This window comes from Elgaria multicarinata, chromosome 4 (genome assembly GCF_023053635.1).
Source record: "Elgaria multicarinata webbii isolate HBS135686 ecotype San Diego chromosome 4, rElgMul1.1.pri, whole genome shotgun sequence".
Taxonomy (NCBI): Eukaryota; Metazoa; Chordata; class Lepidosauria; order Squamata; family Anguidae; genus Elgaria; species Elgaria multicarinata.
Window position 1 is genome coordinate 10,323,090 of NC_086174.1, and position 22,924 is coordinate 10,346,013.

Below are 22,924 nucleotides of genomic sequence, written 5' to 3' on the forward strand. Positions count from 1 at the left end.
CATTATTTAACCGATGGATAATTGAATTCTGGGTTGTTAATGATGCATGAATTTGGATGGATTTAAAAGGGAGTTAGACAAATTCCTGGAGGAAAAGCCTATCAATGACTACTGGTTCTGATGGCTTTTTGCTACCTCTAGTATCAGAGGCAGTAAAGCCTATGTACACTAATTCCTGGGAAACATCGGAGGGAGGGTGCTGTTGCATTCACGTCCTGTGGGTTTCCCATTAACAGCTGCGTGGCCACTGTGTGAACAGAATGCTGGACTAGATTGACCCCTGGCCTGATCCAGCAGGGTTCTTGTTACATTCTTACGTTTTATGCCTTGTTACAATGAGCCTCGTGTGGCGCAGAGCGGTAAAGCAGAAGTTTCTGCAGCTGAAACTCTCCCCACGGCCTGAGTTCAATCCCAGCAGAAGCTGGTTTCAGGCAGCCGGCTCGGGTCGACTCAGCCTTCCATCCTCCCAAGGTCGGTAAAATGAGTACCCAGTTAGCTGGGGGAAAGATAATCACGTCCGGGGAAGGCAACAGCAAACCACCCCGCTATAAGGCCTGCCAAGAAAACGTCAGCGAAAGAGTCAGTAATGACTCAGAGTCATTACTCCAAGAGTCAGTAATGACTCAGTGCTTGCACGAGAGGTTCCTTTCCTTTTTCCAACTATGAACAGCCCAGAAAGAAAACACATGGACTGGTTTGCATAATACCAGCGTGGTTAATAAGCTGTTAATAAGCCATGATGGTTTGTTAAATCTGCCGCACATGCCAGTTGCATGCCAGTGCAATTTCTCTAATTACCCTCACTAGTGTGGCTTGCTGTGTCATCCAAAACCAGGCATCATGGTTTGTTTGAGGGCGTAGCAGCCCTCAAATAACCCAGGGGCTTATTTCCCTTACTGTGATCATGCAAGCCTGCTCATGGTTTGTTGCTGAGTTGTTTAAATCATGGGTTGTCGTTACATGTGAACGCAGAACCATGCATTCATGGGTTGTTTTACCAGACAGAGGTGATGGGCAAGAGTGGTCAAAAAAACCCAGCCACTCTATATGTCAGTACAAAGGCATTTGGGATACAGGGAGAGACAGCGGGCAAAGGAGGAAGGAAACAAGCAATCCAAGGTTAAGAAAACAAACCATAGTTTGTTTGATCATCTGTCAGACAAATTACTGTAGGGCAGTGAACCATTGGTTAAACTGTGGGTTAGCATTATTTAGGAACCAGTTCAGAACATCTCTCAATACCTTTTGCTGGGGAACATGACTTGGAGGATGCTGTTGAACTTAGGATGTGGGTGTTCCATAGGCACCTTGTTAGTTAATGTGGAGACAGAATTAGATAGGCATTCGGTCTAATTCAGCATGGTTCTCCTTATGTTCTTATATTCTTATAAGAATAATTAAAACTTGAGTGCTATATTTGCCCTCTCTGGCCACTATAGATGTGTGAATGGAGTATAACCAAGGCCATGGGATAGGATTCATTTAAATTTTTTTTCTACTGCAACACCACTGAAAAGTCAAGCTTCCGTTCAGTCTAAATTCTTTTATGTAAACTGAAAAGGAGGCTGCTTCTTCTACAGCTGGTAGAAACTTCAAAGAAACTTCCAGTTAATTAACATTGTCACCTCTTACTTTCATTTTCGCCTCAGGAACCTCTGGTGGTCCCCAGACCAGAGCCTATGAACCACTGATTCGTGTTGTTAACATCAAAAGAACTATTGTATTTAGATAGGTGCCTTCGCCCACACAACGTTTTGCTGCTGGCGAACGCTGTAGAAACTGTTTTTTGAAGTGTTGCAAGAATTGAAACAAAAGACCTTGGATAGAAAAAAGACGCCCCTCCCGGTAAATGTAAACATTGGTTTGACCAAGAATGCATTACCATGAAACAATCTCTTGTTGAAAAATATAGACCATACAGGGAAAGAATTTTATTAACAATACCTACAAAATAGCTTGAGTAGAAAAGGAGATTTAAAAAAATAAATCAAGGTGAAAAAGAGCCAGGCTCAAAGAGTCTTGGAGGATGGTTGCTAGGGGGTGGCCAAAAACATCACTTAGTATGGATACTATATACCTGCGAACTCCAATAGGGCATAATGGCCATCAGGTTGAACGGGCTGATATATATAATTTCACTGAATGGCCTCCTGTAACTGCTTTGGAAATTAAAATACTTATTTCCAAACTTTAAAGTGGGTAAGGCACCTGGGAATGATAATATCCCACCTGAAGTACTCCAATCCAACGTGGATTGGTGCTGGCAGCACTATTTGCAAGTATTGACCACTCAGCATGTATCCCAGAGGATTGGAGACTTGCCGTCATTATTCCAATCTACGAAAAAGGGAAAAGATCAGATCCTGTGAATTATAGACCCATTAGCTTACGGAATATTATCAGTAAGCTGTATGCTAGCCATCTATTGGAGAAACTGCAGGATTGGCTAGAACAGGAAAATATTTTCGAAGATGAACAAGCTGGATTCAGGGGAGAGCGTTCTACAGTGGAACATGGGCTTGTTTTACGACATCTAGTTGAAAAGTACACTATTTCTGCTGCCTTTATTGATTTTAAATCAGCTTTTGATCTTGTATCGAGATAGATTGTGGGGAAAGTTTGAGGCCAGTAATACTGACCCTCGTCTATTAACTCTCATCCGCAGTGAACATACCTGACTGCAGGTGAGATGTAGCAGTGCAAGCCGTCTGTCTGGGCCTGTCCCCACCTTTAATGGAGTAAAACAGGGATATATTTTAGCCCCTACTCTGTTTAATTTCTATATTAACTCCCTGGTTAAAAGCTTAGCGGAGGTACGCTCTCACCACTCCAGTTTGTCTAACATCCCTCTGTCAATTCTGCTTTATGCAGATTACGCGGTAGTTCTATCATTGACGAGTGTTAGAGTAAGACACTTGATGAGGCCCCTGGTTAGCTACTGTAAAAACGAACTATTGGAAATCAGTTATGATAAATCTAAGGCTGTAGTGTTCTCCAGGAAGAGGGTAAATCACTGATGGGTAAGGCACCAATAGCAAATAAATAATCATCCAATTAAACGGGTCATTTTACCTATAGGTATTTAGAAATAACATTTCACTCATCAGGAACGTGGGGGGTTCAATCAAACAATGCTATTAAAACATGCGGAGGAGTGTGAGGGCACTCCTCTCCTTCTTTTACAACAAAGGAGGGCAGCACGCCCCTTCTGGATTCCCTTCCGTTACCAAGGTTTTAGCCCAGATGCTCAGAAGTATGTGTATACTAAAACTTTGTCCGGAAGCTGTGCGAACCAAATTTTTGAGAGCAATATTTGGTATTCCAAGCTGTGTGCCCAATGGAATTATATGTTTAGAGGCAGGGCAAATTTCAATAGAAGCCCACATATGGCTACACACAAGTTCCATTTCTGATTTAAAATTATGTTTTCATCCGTGGGACTGGCTCCACTTACGTTAAATGACGCCTTCCATTCAAAGTGTGTGTGTGGGGGGGAATAGTGAATATGAAATTATTAACCTTAGGTTTTTCTACTATTGCTAGCTTAACCCTAGGTTATGCCAAAGCAAAAGTTGGTATTTTCTAGCAAATCCAGGATATTGAACTTCAAAATCATTTAAGTTGGGGCAGCTCTATATACCCTGCTTTTAGTCAGTGTGGTTTGGTGGCTGAAGTGTTGGACTGGGAGTCAGGAGATCTGGGTTCTAGTCCCCGCTCGGCCATGGAAACTCACTGGATGACTTTGGGCCAGTCACAGACTCTCAGCCCAACCTACCTCACAGGGTTGTTGTTGTGAGGATAAAATGGAGAGGAGGAGGATTACGTATGTCGCCTTGGGTTCCTTGAAGGAAAAAAGGCAGGATATAAATGCAATAATACTACTAACTATAAAACTGCTAACTGTTTGGCTTATTTGACCACCCCAAAACTCTGAAAAGTGTTTATGCTAGCTAAGTTTAATGTTTTACCATCTGCACTGCTGGAAGGTGTATTTAAAAAGATCCCATAATAGAGAATGGATTTGTCCCTGCGAGGAGGGAGAAGTTGAGATAGTGGGGCACACCCTACTTTACTGCCACTTTTAACAAGACCTCAGATCAACCCACTTATACAGAAAATTCCAGGTAGGCTTGTTGACTATCCCTTGTCGGATTTGAATCCTCAGGTCATAGCTAAAGTGGCTAGATTTTGCACAGCAGCCATCATCTGTCAAAGGGAGGTGATAAATCAACATCGCTGAAGGTTCTACAGCTGGGTCTTGGTTGTTTTCTTTTATTGGCACTTTTAATCTCTCATTTTTAACTGTATTTTATTGTTTTAATTGTTCTGATGTGCTGGTTATTTGCTGTAATCATAAACTGAAACTGTTATTAACAGAATAGTGTTGGAATGATTCATTGTAAAGCAAATTATTAGCTACCCTCTCTTTTGTGGAGTATTGGTGTTGCTTATTTCCTCACTGGTTCTAATGTTTTTTGCTATTTTTAAAGGGAAATGATGGCTTTAATTGGAAAGATCTTTTGAGAATAAAAAGTGCCCATAAACTTCTGTATGCCCTTGAAATCATTGAAGCTCTTGGAAAACCCAACAGAAGAATAAGGCGGGAATCCACGGTAGTGTCAATGTTTCAAAATTTCATTTCTTACACATATCATGAGGAGCGTTTCCAAATGTGTTTTATCTTTTGTAATAATTCATTTTTTGTTATTAACTGTAGGGCAGCTACAGTGACCTGTATCCAGATTCTGATGACTCAAGCGAAGACCAAATTGAAAATAGTAAAAACACCTGGAGCTGCAAGGTTTGATATTGCTATACTAACATGCTGTCCTGTTGGCAATATTTATATGTGCATATCTTTATTCTGTCGGCGGGTGGAAAGTTAGGAACTTGTATAAGTGAAGCAAGGGTTTAAAGTAGAAAAGTCCAATGTACGACAGGCAGATTAAATTTATTTGTTTATTAAATTTATATACCGCCCCATAGCCGAAGCTCTCTGGGCGGTTTACAAAAGTTAAAAACAGTGAACATTAAAAAGTATACAAAATTTTAAACCATCAAAAATATAAAAACAACAGTATAAAACGGCATCCATTTTAAATAACAACAGTTCTTGGGTCCATTAAAAAACAAACAAACTCAGCATATGTTGTTAAATGCCTGGGAGAAGAGAAAGGTCTTGACCTGGCACCGAAAAGATAACAATGTTGGCGCCAGGCGAGCCTCATCGGGGAGATCATTCCAAAATTGGGGGGCCGCCACTGAAAAGGCCCTCTCCCTTGTTGCCATCCTCCGAGCTTCCCTTGGAGTAGGCACTCGGAGGAGGGCCTTAGATGTTGAGTGCAGTATACGGGTAGTTTCATGTCGGGAGAGGCATTCCGTCCGGTATTGTGGTCCCAAGCTGTGTAAGGCTTTATAGGTTAAAACCAGCACCTTGAATTGGGCTCAGAAACGTATAGGCAGCCAATGCAAGCAGGCCAGAATCAGTGTTATATGTTCAAGCCTTCTCGTTTGCTGGGACCATGGTATCAAAGTTGATGTGATGGATCCAGTCCATCAGCTATTCTACAAGTTATACAGACTGAGATGGTTGAGTGAGATAGCAAAGTTCTTCAACTTCATTCTACTTCAGACAGCAAGTTGGGGGACTACATTTTTCTTAATATATCTTCATGTAAAACAAAAATGTGAATTCGTCTTGAGAGAATAAAAAGATGTTCAATAATGCGTGCAAAGAGTTTTGTATCCTGGAACACAGGTTTTTTGTTTGGGGTTGCCTTTACTCATTTGTCACTTTTGTCATTTGCTTACAGTTTGTTGCTTCTGGAGGGCTTCAGCAGCTCTTGGAAATCTTCAACTCTGGGATCCTAGAGCCTAAAGAGCAGGAATCATGGACTGTGGTAGGTGACAGTTCATTACTATAGTCCTCCTTTAACTAGATGTACAGCTTACCTGATTCTTAGGCTGGCTACAGTTACATAAGCATTCTGGTTGTCAGAAGCAGGCTGCTACACACGAGGGAGGGAGGTTTTGTAGTTCTCCTGCCTACAACACTCCCCCATTAATTTCAGTGGCAGGTGTAGCTTTGTCCATACAAGGGGATTGAAGTGCTGAGCTGCTTCCCTCTTTTGAAGTGAATGGGGAAGCCAACATGCTTAAGAGCTCTGTGCAGGGATTTCTAGAGTGATTCCGTTGTGCTGATTTTAAAGTATCCTGCTGTTAGCTGTACAAAACGCCACAGTACACCAAGTTGAAGCCGTCTACTGAAATTTCCCGTTTGCAGTGGCTACTAGACTGTCTTGCCTGCCTGCTGAAGTTGATATGCCAGTTTGCAGTGGATCCTTCAGATTTGGATTTGGCTTATCATGATGTTTTTGCCTGGTCTGGAGTAGCAGAGAACCACAGGAAAAGAACTTGGCCAGGAAAATCTCGGAAGACTGCAGGAGATCACACAAAGGGCCTTCACATACCCCGCCTGACAGAGGTGAGAAACAAATAGCGTAACTTCTTCTTTTTAAAAAACTTCAAGGATATAAACTGGTTCATATCAGGTTTCGGTTCTCTCATTGATTGGTTCTCTCTGTCTCAGGTCTTCGCTAGACCAGCCTTTATCCTGGGGCGAACCCTGGGATCATCCCTGTGTGTCCAGATGACGCACAGCGGATCCTGGGATCAGTGAGGGATCATCCCTCCTTGGCTCTGGGATACAGCCCTACACTTTGGGCCCGGTTTTTCCGCAGTCCTGGGCTGAGGTGTGGCCCGTTGCTGGGGCTGTGCAATTACTCACGCGGAGCTGGGAGCTGCGCCCATTGGAGCTAGGGTGGGGGAAGCGGGGAAATCAAACTTTTTAAAAAAGAAAACCTTACCTTTCCACTTGAGCGCTCGTGCGCTGCCGGCCCTTTAAGAAAAAATTTTAAATGGCGGGCGCAACACCTCTCTTCTTGAGGTCATCACGCCTTGCGTGTGAGCGAGATCTCGCGTTATTCACAACGCGAAGGCTCCCCTCCTCTCCCCCGGACTTTACTGTAGGTCTAGCTAAGGCCTCAGGTCCTTAAATAACCTGACTTCCAAGGTTCCCCTGAAAAAAGAACACATGTATATACAAACAGGAGAGAGAGAGAGACGTATTAGGAAACCTCATAGCTAGAGAAAACACAGACAGATGTTTGACAGGCTTATAGATATCACATCTGAAGAGTTACTTTTAGATCAAGCCCACAAGTGATGGGGTGGGGGGGAACTTGCCTCAGACTTTGGAGAGATGCTACCAGACAGAATAGATCAGACTATCCCAGGTGGACAAACAATCTGACTCGGTATGAGGCAGCTTTCTATTATTTGAATCCAACAGTGTCCTTCCACCAGTGGCAGAAGAGATTTCACCAACCCCAACCCCCCTTTTAATGCCAGAGGATTGGGGGACCCTTTAGAGCATACCCTTTGAAGTATGCGCAGGGGGTTAGAGTGGGGAGGACTGGTCAGAGAAGTCCCTGTCATATGAGCAGATGTCCGCTTGCACCACGTTGGATTTAGGCCTGTTATCTTTTCAGGTTATATCTTAGAATTTCTTACATGAGCTAGCAGGAAACAATTGTCTATGGCAACAGTGCTTATCAAAGAAAAATGCTTTCTCTTTGAGCAAGACGCCCTAAACTATGCTATGTATACATTCCAATGCTGACGAGGGCATCTTTACATGTTAAGTACAGGACTCTTCCACTGTATCTTAAATTAGCATACCAGCTAGGTTTAGTCATATAAAAATGGTCCAATCTTGAATAATTTTATTAATGGCAAGTAGTCATTTAGGCCGCCCAACCCTTATGCTTACCGAAGGAGCGCCGTGATGTTGGAGTGCTCTGAAAATCCAGTGCTCTGCTAGCAGACGCCTGGCGGAGCAGAAGTGCCAGAAGCAGTCTTCGCCTCCCTGTTCTCCTTTCTGTTGCTTTTTTCAGTAGACATGCTTTTGAGCGCGTTTAGCGGAGTCATGAGGAAGGCGGGGGGCGGGGTTGGAAGCTGGGAGGCTTCAGGATTTTGCGTATCTTTGGCACCTCCAGGCCCTGCCCCCTCATTTGCATCCGCACCCAAGGTCAGAGCTCTTACTTTGGGCGAGGAGACTGTCGCGGTTCTTTCTTCAGGGCTGCAAGGTGCGTGGAGTAACACTCCCCATTTCTATTTTCCCTTCCTTGGTTGTAGCACTGCCTGTAGCCTTGAAGGGAGAACTCTGACAAACCCTAAGGTTTGTCATAGGATTAAGTGCTTTTGCAGGAAATGTCTGTCTTGTCAAATAATAATTTTAATACCGTGGATAGGGCAGTGGCTTTGCAGGCAATATTACAATGGCAAACTATATCTCCTGCTGAAAGTAAACTGATTTGTAAGCGAACTGTGATGTTTTCTCGGGCAGTGTGGCTTCCTCTTGATTGCCTCCCCCTTGTGCCTCCCTGCATGCACCATAAATCTGCTCCAGTGGATCCACCCACCACCCTACAGAGCAAATTTGGACAGGGGGAGGAAGAGAATCTCCAGTGGGAAGGGAAAATCCATTCCACCAGTGGATGGCCATCATTGGATCCAACCCTAAATTCTCACTTCCTTTAATTTTTTTTCTGCGCGACTGTGACAGAGAGGCAGAAACACCTGACATACTACTAAAGGATCAGAAATACCGAGGCATATTTCTGCTTTCCTATGCTACTGAAGACTCGGGGCTCAGTTAAGCAGCTTTATGTAACTGGAATCTTTTTTAAACTTGTAAAAACAATTGATCTATGCAGCAGGTTACGCTAGAAAATTGTGAGAACTCCATTGTTCAGCTCTTAGGTAGTATGGAAATATAATAAATGAAAATATTTAACAGAATACTTGAATGTGGTGGGGGATATGTTTGACTGAGGTCCAAGGTACCTTGCTTGTTAATTCACTGCTGGGATTCATATAATCAACACAACTATTTTTTTCTGGTTTGTTTAAAGCATAATTTGTATAACTTTGAAGGTAGCGGTTGCATTAACTGTTTTCTTTTGACTTCAATTTTTTTAAAGGTATTTCTTGTACTTGTCCAGGGAACCAGTTTGATTCAGCGACTTATGTGTGTTGCTTATACATATGACAACTTGGCGCCTAGGTACAATAACCTTTTTTTAATATCTTTGGTAAGATTTATAGTATATATATATATTTGCATTAAAGCATCATACCAAACTAGATGATTTCCCAGTTTCAGAAAGGAATACAAAGTTACAAATCAAAGAAGTTACTTAGGGTTAGGGTTACTTTTAAGTCATTTTCATTCAGTGTTTTGAAAACTTGGGCCACAATCCATTCTTTTAAGTGCAAAGGGAAAAGTGCACAACTGCACACTGGGTCTTTATTGTCGTGGACCCGTGCCGAAAGTTTGGCCAAGGAGGGCCCAGTTATGGCCAGAGGGTTGGTAGTCCAGCCCAAAGTGATGTAATCAACCAGCATAGCCTCTGTCCTGGATCCATCCTGGTATCAAGCCACTGTAGGTTGGCCTTTCCACTCCCTCTTGGTTTGTGCAGCAGTAACACACGCCTCACCCCCAGTACAGGATGCAGCAAGATGGCTGTTCTGCAGCCGTACTAAAACCTATTTTTCCAGGCAGATGTAGGCTGCACACACAGAAATAATGGTCAGTGCTAGGTCAGGAATGTTCCTATCGCGGATGGGTGATGTTCTGCATATGTTCTGTACCTAGCCCCAGCAGAAGTGTCTACCTGGCCCAAGTTCCCATGTGCAGCACCATATCTCCTGTGTGCCCTTTCTACACTCTCTATCTAGCAGGATTGAACAAATAGCACCCTGTTACGAAAGCCCCTGCATTTCAGTTTGTTCTCCCCTAGTTTTCTCACATAGAGCACTCTTGAGGAATTTTAAGAGGAGAGCACAAAACCCTCCACATTGAATCCTACTTTAACATTTTCATTACCTGTTGTGAATGAATGTATTTTGAGCGCTACTAAGAACCGTCTTGTTTTCATTGCTTGGTTTTTGAGGGACGTCTGTTAGATTTTGCGCTATGATCTAATGGGCTTGATTTTTATTCCTGTACAGGGTGTTGAAAGCGCAAGCAGATCACAGGTCAAGACATGAAGGTTAGTACGTAGCTCAAGACGTTAAGATTACTGAAGCATACTGCAATCTCTTTCCTTGCATGATAATTTTCTGCGTCGTGTCAGTATGCATAATGGGGATTCAGAGCAAAAATTCATCTCACAATGGCAGTTGCACAGCGGACTTTCTTGGGGTGGAAAGCATTCTTTTGAGTTAAACGAAGCTGCTTTGCAAACGTATATTGTATCTTAGATGGGTGCACATTGAAACTGAAAAGTCTTGTTCCTCCACGGCTGGGGATGAGGGTGTGGGGAGTTGCCATCAAGGAGTTTTGCCATGGCAGGATTTCAGCTCTGTTGTATGTATACACACACACACTCCTCCCAGAGTGCAGGACACGGAATAACGGGCTTAAGTTAAAGGAAGCCAGATTCCAGCTGGACATCAGGAAAAACTTCCTGACTGTTAGAGCAGTACGACAATGGAATCAGTTACCTAGGGAGGTTGTGGGCTCTCCCACACTAGAGGCCTTCAAGAGGCAGCTGGAGAACCCTCTGTCAGGGATGCTTTAGGGTGGATTCCTGCATTGAGCCGGGGATTGGACTCGATGGGCTTGTAGGCCCCTTCCAACTCTGCTATTCTGATTCTATGATTCTTTGAATACTTCTCTTTCCTCCCTCCTTTGGGTTAGTCATCCGTGAATGGAAGGAAGTCAAAGCAATATTTATTGACCCTGATGTTTTGCTACATGTTTTCTGTATTTACCATGGAGGAGAGAACCAGCACAGAATTGGGTGTCTTATGTAGAATCCATCATCTTGGGATTTCACTTTCTTTGAAAAAGAAACTGTGTTTAAGCGTTCAGTAGGGCACTGAGCTGTGTATACACACCCCATCCCCTATGTCCCAATGTGCACTGGCCCTGGCCCCTCAGTTCAAACTTTGTTGTGTTGAAACCTTGCCAGGTCCCAGATCGCATGGAGAGGCCTACTGTCAGTCAAGCTGCTCAAACCAATAAGGCGGCAGGGCTGCCGTGTTCTAGGACATAGGGGTGGGGCTTGCATAAGAAGAGCCCTGCTGGATCAGACCAAGGGTCCATCTAGTCCAGCACTCAGTTCACACAGAGGCCCGCCAGCTGTAGACGAGGAACCCACAAGCAGGACACCTGCTGCCCATGGCTGTGCTCCCAACTTTCACGTTTAGCCTCTTCTCTTTAGGCTACCCTGCTTGAACAGGGAGAGAGAGAGAGAGAGAGGAAGACATGTCAGGTTTGGCTCCTCATGATTGCAGTGATAAAACTCACAAACTAAAGGGTTGTTGATCAGGGCTTCCAGTAACTGAATGTCCCTTTCATCTTGGTCTTGCAAACGTCGCTTCATTCCTCTTTATTCATTGCTTCTTCAGGCTAGTTATATGAAATCTTAAAAACATGCATGCATTATAAAACAGGGACGTCAATCCTATTTCAGCTCAAGGGCTGGATTCAATTTTGGATTCTCCCAGGGCTGCATTGCAGTGGGAGGGCGGGGCCAGTGTTGCCAAAAGTACGGTACCGCCTTGTTCTAAAGCCCTTACTGCCAATAACTAAGCCTTAGGAGGTGCGTTTCAACAAGAGATGGGGACCCACCAAATGCTCAGTAGATGGTGGGGAGGGAGGGCTGTGCCATGGGGAAAGGTTTTTTGCCATCTGGGCCAGGATTTGGGCCCCCAGGTGGGGCTGGATTTTGAGCGTGGGCCTGAGTTTTTATGCCTTTGGCATTGGCGGAGGAGTGGAAGAATTGTGTGTCAGAGGGATATGCATCAGAAGAAGTAGGGTTGTGCCCCACAAATGCTTATGGAGCAATAGGCATTTTAGCCTTTAAGATACCACGGAACTCTTTGTTGCAACAGTTAACATGGCTGCTCTTCTAGTTTAACCTTTAATGAGTTATATTGAATTATATTGAATTAAGGATCAAAGTCTAGAATTCAGATACTTTAAATAGGATATTTTGGTTAGGTTTGCATATTGTGTCTAGGTCCATTTTGAAAGAAACTGAACGACACATATGTGTGTGATGTATAATTACTGTTCTTGGTTCTTCCCTTTTAGTGACTCATTATTCGATGTGGCTCTTAGTGAGCTGGGCTCACTGTTGCTCTTTGGTAAAATCCAGCCTAGCAGATAGTGATAATTTACAAGACTGGCTAAAGAAACTTACTCTTCTTATTCCTGAGGTAAGCTTAAGAAGAAAAAGGACATTATAGCAATATTAACTTAGCCTTGTGCCAATTTAAAATACTCCATTCAGTTTAAAGGGCTTAGCTTTGCATTACTCAGCTTTATTTTCTTAATTAGCAATCTTATGCTTGCTTACTCTTAATTAAGTCCTACTGAGTCCATTAGGACTTACTCCCTGGTAAGTATATATAGGATTGCAGCCTAAACCATTTAGATGTCTTCTCTGTGCATCCAACATCTGAAAACAGCTGTTTTCTCCAGCATTTAAAATTAATTCAGCATTCCAAATTCCAGTTTAAAGTGCTCTTTCGTGTGATTTGTATCTTGTTAAACCTTGCCAGAAGCCACAATATTTTGCTTACACTGTAGGTACATTGGCCAAAGTGCTTAGGTTCAAGATGCCAGTAGCTAACAGACATGTTGAAAGCGATTTTATACATATGTTAAAGGGAGAGAGAATAAGGAAAAAAATGTTTTCATTTAAACTGGTTCTGTTTCACTTTCCTTAATTTCAGACTGCAGTCCGCCATGAGTCTTGCAATGGTCTCTATAAATTATCACTTTCGGGTTTGGATGGTGGGGACTCCATAAACAGATCTTTTCTGCTGCTGGCTGCCTCAACACTGCTGAAGTTTCTTCCTGATGCCCAGGCACTGAAGCCTATCAAGGTATAATATAATATAATATAATATAATATAATATAATATAATATAATATAATATAATATGTATTTGCCTCCTTGAATTGTATGACAGCCGTACTGCATAGCAAATTAATAAATAAAACCGTGTTCCTCCCGATGAAATTGCTGTTAATCCAGACTTTCCAAATTTATGAGGCCAACTTCTCTTAGGAGGGGAAGGTTAAGCAGCAGTTGATAGACAAAGGACAAGCATTTGTTTCACCACTTCTCCAAGCCTCGATGTCTTGTGCATCTTGTTTACATGAGCACTTAAAGGTGACAGCCTTGTCTGCCTTTCCACCTTTTGTAGCAGCATTGATCCTAGAGGACTACTGGGATAGACACCCAGCACTCACACTCTGCAGCATGTTTCAGTTTTGCATGTAAGATCAGTTCTGATCTACCTGCCTTCTCTGTTGCACCATATCCTGCTTGTGGGATCCTGGGCGACAGCTGGTTGGCCATTGTGTGAACAGAGTGTTGGACTAGATGGACCCCTGGTCTAATCCAGCGTGGCTCTTCTTACGTTCTCATCTGCTATCACTGTCTGTCCACCACCGCCACCACCACCTATATACTGGCAGACAGGTTTCATGGATAGATGCATACAGGTTTCCTTTAACATGCCATCTTGGAAGCCATGGGCTGGTTATGAAACAGAGTTTGTGACATTGGTACAATTTGCATAAGCATTGATGCCTGTTTTGTATGACTAAAGGAAAAACAATTTCTCATTCATTTTTTGGGCATCCTAGAGCCATGTATCAAGTAGTAATCTCCATCTTATTTTGCTCCTTCATAATATTCTATGTGGTTTTTTTACCTAAGTATGTTTGTGGATCAAAAATGAAAAATAAAACAAATCTTTTCTTAGATTGAAGATTATGAAGAAGAACCCATTTTACAGCCTGGCTGTAAGGAATATTTCTGGTTGCTGTGCAAACTGATAGATAATATACATGTAAAAGATGCTAGTCAGGTAAGTACAACTGATTTTTACATTAAAGGGTTTTTTCTCCCTTCTTGTGTAAATGTATTATGGGACTTTTGATGTCAGATTAGTGTATGGTAAGTTAATTTCTTCAGCACCAAGCAAAAGATCAGTCAGTTAAGAAAGCCTAATTGGCACATTTGATTGTATTTAATACTGTATTATGTAAGTAATATGTTGCCATTATTAACACGATAGATTCCAAACCACACTTGATGGACTATGCTAGGTGTGTTCTACAATATATCAGCCTTGCACATTTAAAATCTTTTAAAATGAAGAAGGACGTGGCATCTCCTTCCTTCCTTCCTATGGCCAGAAACTTCCAACTAAACAATAATCTCCATGATCCTACTCAAGAGAGGTGGCAGAATGGTTATTGAGAGAGACAGCGGTAGAATCTGACAACTTCTCAGAATGGAGACGGGCTAGAGAATTTCTGGAAAGCAGGAAAGCCAATTTAGAGATAAAAGTGATAATGGCTCTGCGTAGCAAAACCTGGATTTTGCAGTCTGTCTCATCTTTAGGTTTAAAGATCACCTTCTAGTGGTAGTTTCAAGGCCCTAGCAAGGAAGGCTGTGGAAAACCTTGGGCAAAAGGGAAGTGGCATTGACCCAGTTCACACAATCAAACAAGCCACTGTGTCTTAAATAAACTAGAATAATTGAAACATAGAATAGCAGAGTTGGAAGGGTCCTATAAGGCCATCTAGTCCAACCCCCTGCTCAATGCAGGAATCCACCTTAAAGCATCCCTGACAGATGTCTGTCCAGCTACCTCTTGAACTATGTGGTGTAATGTTCTTTTAAGATAAAGTGTGTCTCAGCACAACCCGACATTGCAAACTATGGTTTATACATTACAAACTATGGTGACTTTTTTTATCCCTGGTCCAGGCACTATTTCCCTAATTACGCACCTGGCGTGGCTTATTGTGTCGTCCGAACCAGAGTGACATGGGTTGTTTGAGAGGGAAACAGCCCTCAAATAACCCTACAACAGGCCATTTGAACCAGCAAAGGGGAGTGCCTAGAGGGGAAGGTTTGCTGAGGATTTTGTTTCCTTTGGGGCACCAATGTTCCCCAGATACCTGGGGCAAAAGAAGCAACTCTTTCTCTACTTTTTCTATATCCTTCTCCTACTTCATGGAGGAGCCTGAGAGCTCCCCCAAGCTCTCCCAATTGTATATTCGTCTCTGAAGGAGGATGCTTACTATGCTTGTCTAGATTGTTCAACTGATGTTTAGATCTTGTCTTTGGAAGACTGGATCTGGTTGGCTTGGGAAGAGTGTTGGTGGACCTTCATGACTGATTTCCTCCGAGATGGATCAGTCCCAAGTTTTCCTTTAACGCTGCATGGGGATGCTTAAGATTAGAATCGTGCACTGAAGGATCAGACTAAGACTGGGTTCAGACGACACAATAACCAATGGTGGGTTAAATAATCAACGGTGGGCTATTGTATAGTCGGTGGGAACTTCTTCACACCACGAGTGGTTATTCAGCTGAAATAGCCAACACAAATAACCAATGCTGTGCAGAGTTGATTATTTGAACAACTGTTGGTCATCACGTCATGTGCTGGGCACTGTGTTGACTATTTAATGGTTATTTTCGGCGACCACAGAGTCCCGTGGCTGGAGCGGCCCAAATGACGACTGCCACTCTAGTCCAGCCAGCAAAATTTGCAATGGGATATCAGCGGGAGGAGAGAAGGTGGGGGATGTGTCAGTCAAACACACCGTTGACTAATAGTCAACTCAATGCTGGCCTTAATCCACACCATGGTTGATTATAATCATGTCGTGTGGGGAGCGCCCCCTCGATAATCAGCCGTGGAATTGACTATTAACCCAACATTGACTATTGTGTGGTCCGAATGCAGGCATAGAGTCCTTTATGGGGACATAGCTTTTACCCAGTTCCTGGTTAATAATGCTCTGATTAAAAAATAAAAATAAGGCAGTTTAGTTGTACTCTGGATTAAGTCAGTAGGAATCTGAATGCCTAAAGTTGTTCTTTTTTAAAAAAAAGAGGCCTCATGGATTTAGTGTGGAAGTGTTGTGCCTTCATCAAGTCTGTTGAGAAGCAGCCTCATTCATGGATGTCTGGGTGGTGTAGAGACCCTACAGCTCTTACCCTTCTTTTTAGTTTTAGCAGTGGAAGTCTCTGTAGATAGCTTTCTCATGGGACCGGAGAACGGTAATGTAATAATGCATTGAGAAGCAAATCGCATAAGGGAAAAATAAATCAAATATAGCCCCAGAGTCTCAAAGTAAAGGCAGGAGAGATGAGAATCCTTTAGGCTCATGAAGCTATGTGTTTTCTACCCGCAATATCATGATCTATGCCTGTAGGTATTGATAAGCACAAACATACCAAATATTTATTTATTTATTTATTTATTTATTACATTTTATACCGCCCAATAGCCGAAGCTCTCTGGGCGGTTCACAAAAATTAAAACCACAGTAAAACACCCAACAGGTTAAAACACAATTATGAAATACAATATAAAAAGCGCAACCAGGATAAAACCACATAGCAAAGTTGATATAAGATTAAAATACAGAGTTAAAACAGTAAAATTTAAATTTAAGTTAAAATTAAGTGTTAAAATACTGAGTGAATAAAAAGGTCTTCAGCTGGCGACGAAAGCAGTACAGTGTAGGCGCCAGGCGGACCTCTCTGGGGAGCTCGTTCCACAACCGGGGTGCCACAGCGGAGAAAGCCCTCCTCCTAGTAGCCACCTGCCTCACTTCCTTTGGCATAAACAAACAAGGTTGAATACAACCTGGAAACATTGCAATCAAGGCACATGCTCCACACTCAAAGGGAAGATATATGTGTGTGTGTGTGTGTGTGTGTGTGTGTGTGTGTGTGTGTGAGACACAAGAGGGCGCTCTGAGAACATTAACCTGCAAAGGCATATTTCCTCTGGAAAAGCAGAGCCCTTTGCTATGAATCACAGAGGAGCTGGCCTAATCCATCTCCAGCCAGCACAGGAGAAACCTGCTCTCATCTTACGGAAGAAAACTCTAGCTGCCTGCCGGGCTTCATAAAGAAGGACGGAACTTCCTTAGGAAAATAGCTTTAGAAGAAAACTAGCTAGTTTCTCTTAGGAATGATAGTAGAAGCTATAGTCCCAGGCTGCAGCTGCTACTCAAACCAGGATCAAATCATTTTAAAAGGTCTTGCCTCCGTGTGGATGGAGTGGAAAATACCTCCTTGTCTGGATCACTGAATTGCAGCCAAATATTTGGTTAGGGTTCTTCAATCTCTTTATCTTCCATGGATGCTAAAATATGATGTATTTTCTGTTTTGTTCGTTGATATTCACAATTTAAAAAGTTTAAAAACATATATCCTATGATAATAGGTTGAAGCTTTGTGCTTATTTCTTGAGTTCTGTAATGCTTTAGTTTAGTAACATAACTTTGGAAACTACACTTTCAACGTAAGTTGGTATATATTTAATTTTTTAAAAAATACAGTGATTTGGTTTATCAAGACAAGTTTTTCTAAAGATATCCTAAGCTACAAATCCATTATATTATCTTGAAATGAGCTGGATTAAACTAATCACTAGTAGGTAAATTTATGTAACCAAAGCTGTTTCTGGGTCTACTTGCACACAGGAGATAATAAGCGTGGGAATTGCTGGGGCGGAGGGAATGGAATATTCATAAATATTTTGTCTTCTACGTATAAACTGTTGTATTTCTGCTAATTTTGTCACACCAGTCTCTGCATTTTTGAGAAATCCTGAGCTTCATAATGAGTCATTAATGACCGTTGTAGGTAGACTACGGCCATAGCTAGACCTAAGGCTTATCCCTGGATTGTCCAGGGGTCAAACCTGTTCATGTAGGTGACACACAGGGGATCCAGTGCTCAGGCAGGGGCGAACCCTAGATGATCCCAGGATAAACCTTAGGTCTAGCTGTGGCCTAGATCTCATTCTTTTCAGCTGGTGTGACTCTGTCACCAGTGAGACACACTTTAAAAAAACAACAACCATTGGCTGTAGATTCATTTCAACATGTATAACGACCGCAGAATTTTAAAAATATCCACAGGTGGGGTACAGGTCAATTATTGTAACTAGGGGTGTGCACGGACCCCCTGCTCCGCCCCGCCGGCCGATCCAAAAATTTCAGATCGGCCCGCTCCGCGCCGCTCCGCCCATACTCCGCTCCTCTTCACCACGGAGCTCCAGCTCCGAATCGGAGCTCCGCAGTGAAGGGGAGTGGCACCAGGTAAGGCCGGGAGAGGAGGGCGGGAGGTTTACCGGGCCCTGCCGCCATCGCCGCCCGTGCTGCGATGGCGGCAGAGCCCGGTAAGGGACCAAGGGGGAGGGGGGCCTTACCTGCCTCCGTCCGCGGTCCGTCGGCGTCTTCAATTGAGCCCGCGGTTCAACCAGGAAGTCTGGGCCGCATGGGCGACAGCGGCAGGGCCCGGTAAACCCCACTTACCTTTCCGGCGGAGCTCCGGATCGAGGCGAAGGATCCGCCTGCACCTCGATCCTCTTTGCCACGCTCCGCCGCCCCCCCAATCCTCTTCGCCTCCGCCTTAAGGGCAGGCGAAGCCCCCCGCTCCGCTTCTAATTCGCCGGTCCGATTAGAAGCGGAGCACATCCCTAATTGTAACCAATGGTTGTCACAATAGTAACTTTTATTCATTCAACCTCGTTTATTTGGCATGTTTGTGCTGATCAATACCTACAGGCATAAATCATGATATTGTGGGTAGAAAACACCCATGAGCTAAAGGAACTTTGGGCTTGTTTTTTGAACAGCAGTTCCCTCTGCTGCAGGCAGGGACTTTTCAAAAAAATAGAGATAAGTGATGTGGACCTGTCAGCCAAAGAAAAAGCACCAAAGGCATGCCAAGACCATGGGTGCACCTAAAGAAGTAATTCCGATGCCAGTTTATATCTACATTTTTAAAGAAAACATTTAGATACCTGTTTCTCTATACAAAAGCAATACTAAAATGGCAACAATTTCCAGATTAGTAGCTGTGTTACTCTGTTGCAGCCAAAACAACAGAGTCTTGTGGCACCTGAAAGACTTAACAGATGTATTTATTATGGCATGTGTTTTTGTTTACTACAACCTACTGTCTCAGACTCAACCTACAACGTTACGTTTTTATGGGCTACATTCATCACGATCCTACATGTTTACGTACTGCTTTCTAGTTGTGTTACACCAGGTCTCCCTGCGCAGCTGCCCACTTCGTAACTCTTTTGCATTCATAATCTCCATGTCGTTCTGTTTCCATTTAGACAACCTTGCTAGATTTAGACGCCTTAGCAAGACATTTGGCCGACTGTATTCGAAGGTAAGCTAGTTAATTGTGCTAATTTACTTAGACCATCTATTTCATGGATTTTCACCAGGAGAATGTTCTTAGACAACAGGCACTCAATTTTGTGTTTTGCAGTAGAGAAATCCTTGACCACCAAGACGGTAACATAGAAGACGATGGCCTTACAGGCCTCTTGCGCCTGGCGACAAGTGTTGTCAAACACAAACCACCTTTTAAATTTTCTCGAGAAGGGCAGGTAAGAACTGACATGTAAAGTGGGCTAAATGTAGAATGTGGCTACATTGTCCCGCATGCACCTTCAGTCGTCTTCTTTTCTTTCCTGGAGTATCAGTTCTGCTGCTTTGGGAGATACACAGGCTTTCTTACTTTTCTTCCTTAAAATACAACCCCCTGTTTGGTGAGAGGAGGCATCTTAATTCACCCTGCCACGACACAGGCTCTGAACAACAGACCCGGCTGTGGCTACTCCCTGCTCAAGCCAAGCCCCACCGCTTGATACGCCTGAGGCGAGGGACAAAACCACCTTCCTCCAAACTATGTGGAGAAAGGGGTTTAAATGGAGAAGGATTTCAATATATAAAATAAAACACTGTGAGTTATATGTGCTGAGGTGAATTATTGTCAGAGTGGGTGCTAAATGTGTAAACTTCAGAGGATAAATGCCAAACAGACACGTGGGATTTTTGTGGTAGTTAAAAACAAAATAATTAAAAATTATTTTTAAAAGTTCACAAGCTTTGTTTCAAAATAAAACATTTAAAAACTTTTTTGAAACTTTTCATCCAATCCTTTCACTCATTCACATACACGCTTTTTCCTTTTTCCTCACACAATCACTCTTGAACTTTATTATCTGTATTGATTAATATACATCAACTACATGCACACCACACTCCAAAGACACCACTCTCTACCCTGAGCCCCAAATTCCCCAGAACTTAAGTACTCTAAACACAGAGAGCACTAAAGACTCTAAGAGTACCCAAAAGTCTCCCTCAATCCCCTCAGTCCTTCCCTTATATATGACTCCTCCCCCTCCCCAGACATTCTAACTCCGCCCACTCAGGCCAACATTCTAAACTCACCACAGACTTACAAACTGCAGACATACATTTGGGAACTGACTTGTGGGGTGTAACGCCACACCCCCCCACACACAAACACCGCCCAGGAAAGGCAGGCATCATGTGACAAACATTTGTCTCTGTGCCGGTGAACTCAGGATCCTTCCCTAGTTTGCCCCTGCCTTTTGCCCAGAGCAGAGCTTTTCTGAACTCTCGCATCCCTCTGCTCTTTTTGCCTTTCCTCTCTTCATTTCTCTTCTCATTCTGGCTTAGCCTTGACTAAGATTACATGTTTATCACATGATCCCTGCATTTCCTGGGTGGTGTTGGAGATTTACCCCATTGTTGGATGCCTCCATCATCCCAAACCGGAAGGAACCGTCGCAGTAAGTAACGGTGTTCCAATCCACTGGCTCCCAGTTTGTTTCCGGGCACAATTCAAAGTGACCTATAAAGCCCTGTACGGTTCGAGTCCAGGTTATTTGAAAGATCGTATGATCCCTTACAAGCCTGCCCGTGTTTTAAGGTCTTCAGGGGAAGCCCTTCTCTCAGTCCCACCAACACCACAGGCACGCCTGGTGGGAACGCAGGAGAGGGCCTTCTCGGTGGCTGCTCCAGTACTCTGGAACTCTCTTCCCAGGGAAGCTAGACTGGCTCCCTCCCTGATGTGCTTTAGGGGTCAGGCAAAGATTGTTCTGTTCCGGCAGGCCTTTGGTGAATGAACTGGACCTCCGTCTATGTCAAGGACGTTTTAAAATTGTCATTTTTAATGTTTTAATATTGGAATATGTTTAATATACTTTTAACTTTTGTGTAAATAATTTCTGTAAACCGCTCAGAGAGCCCTGGCTATGGGAGTGGTATGTAAGTGCAATAAATAAATAAATATCTCTATTTATAGATTTTTAATGTATATGTTTTAAATATTGTGATGCCGCCTTGAGGCCAAGCATTGGGCAAAAGGCGGGATGTAAATAGAGAAATATAATAATAATAATAATAACAACAACAACAACAACAGTCAAATGATAGTTTAAAATTTCACAATTTTTTAAAAAAAGAAAACCTTTCTAGAGTGAAGCAAATTACAGCTATCCCTGCTTCAGACATTCATCTTGTGAGAAAGTCTCTTACATTATGAAGGTATGTCCTAGGCCTCAGGAACACATTTCCCACCAAGCAAACGATGTTGCACATGAGCAGGATTTCCATCCTTTGAAGAGGAAGGAGAATTTGAGGATATTGGGTGAATAGTGCGTGCATCACTTGGCTCATGCGTAACGCCTTTTGCTTGGGTGGTGGGTGGTGGGCCAGAGGCTCGGGCCTGGTCCCCACAGATAGTTTCCTCATGGGGTCCAAATGTCTAAACCAGTCCTGTGTGTCAATTTCAGAATTGTAGGTGCAGTCCAGAGAAAGTTAGTTTTATTTAAAGGAGAATATTCACCTAAGGTCCATGGGTTTCTATGGAATGTTGGCATTCTCTGTAGAGCATCCCACAGTACTGATGTTGGTATCAAACTGTTTCACTTTTTGTTGTTTTATAGGAGTTTCTGCGAGATATCTTTAATCTCCTGTTCTTGCTGCCAAGTCTAAAAGACCGGCAACAGCCGAAGTGCAAGTCTCATTCTTCGAGGGCTGCTGCTTACGATTTGTTGGTCGAAATGGTAAAGGGTTCCGTAGAGAACTACAGGCTTCTGCACAACTGGGTTATGGCACAACATATGCAGTGTAAGAATATTTTGTTCACTTTTCAGCCTTTTGCGAGTACGTATATGGTTTTCGTTTTTTCTTTACTTTTTTCTTAGATTTTTTGGAAGTTTATTAATAAAAAGTTGCAATACTCTCTTGCTAAACCCTTACATGAGCCTGTGCAACCTTGAAGCTTCTTAACAAGTAACAATTAATATTGTGCTTCAGCAGAGAGTAACATCCGCTCTCAGCTCAATTCAAATTGCTGTTTTTAACTTTTAAAGTCCTAAGCGGTTTTGGGCCGGGTTATCTGAAAAGGACTGTCTTGTATACCTTTCTGGACCTTACGGTTATGTTCAGAGACCCATCTCCAGGTTCCCCCCGTCCCCAAATGAGGAGAGGTGGGTGGCTGCTAATGCGAGGGCCTTTTCTGTGGTGGCACCCCATTTCATAGAATCATAGAATAGCAGAGTTGGAAGGGGCCTACAAGGCCATCAAGTCCAACCCACTGCTCAGTGCAGGAATCCACCCTACAGTATACTTGACAGATGGAATGCTCTCCCCAGAGAGGCACATCTGAAGACCTTTTTATTTTTCCAGACTTTGTAGTCTTTAATTGTTTGTTTGTTTTTAAAATGTCTTAGTGCAGCCTTTGTCAACCTGGGGCGCTCCAGATGTGTTGGACTGCATCTCCCAGAATAGCTGGCTGGGGCATTCTGGGAGCTGTAGTCCAACACATCTGGAGCGCCCCAGGTTGAGAAAGGCTGTGTTACTGTGTTTTAAGGCCCTTGCACTGCTGCTGGCTTTTGCTTCATTTTTAACTCTAATTTTACTCTGCTTTAAACTTTTTAATGGTTTTATATCATAGAA

At 43.1% G+C, this 22,924-nt stretch overlaps 1 protein-coding gene across 3 annotated transcripts in view; it reads left to right on the top strand.

Moving 5' to 3' along the window:
- Nucleotides 1–22,924, top strand: part of USP34 (ubiquitin specific peptidase 34) — a 143,069-nt gene that overhangs the window by 69,650 nt on the left and 50,495 nt on the right. For 2 of the 3 annotated variants that reach the window (XM_063123786.1, XM_063123788.1), the window contains exons 31-42: nt 4,491–4,613; nt 4,718–4,801; nt 5,814–5,900; nt 6,284–6,484; nt 9,045–9,127; nt 10,075–10,115; nt 12,167–12,291; nt 12,811–12,963; nt 13,852–13,956; nt 19,258–19,313; nt 19,416–19,536; nt 21,910–22,093. In XM_063123786.1, coding sequence (XP_062979856.1) covers nt 4,491–4,613; nt 4,718–4,801; nt 5,814–5,900; nt 6,284–6,484; nt 9,045–9,127; nt 10,075–10,115; nt 12,167–12,291; nt 12,811–12,963; nt 13,852–13,956; nt 19,258–19,313; nt 19,416–19,536; nt 21,910–22,093 — 1,363 coding nt within the window. The remainder of the gene's footprint in view (nt 1–4,490; nt 4,614–4,717; nt 4,802–5,813; nt 5,901–6,283; nt 6,485–9,044; nt 9,128–10,074; nt 10,116–12,166; nt 12,292–12,810; nt 12,964–13,851; nt 13,957–19,257; nt 19,314–19,415; nt 19,537–21,909; nt 22,094–22,924) is intronic. The other variant, XM_063123787.1, reaches the window with a different exon arrangement.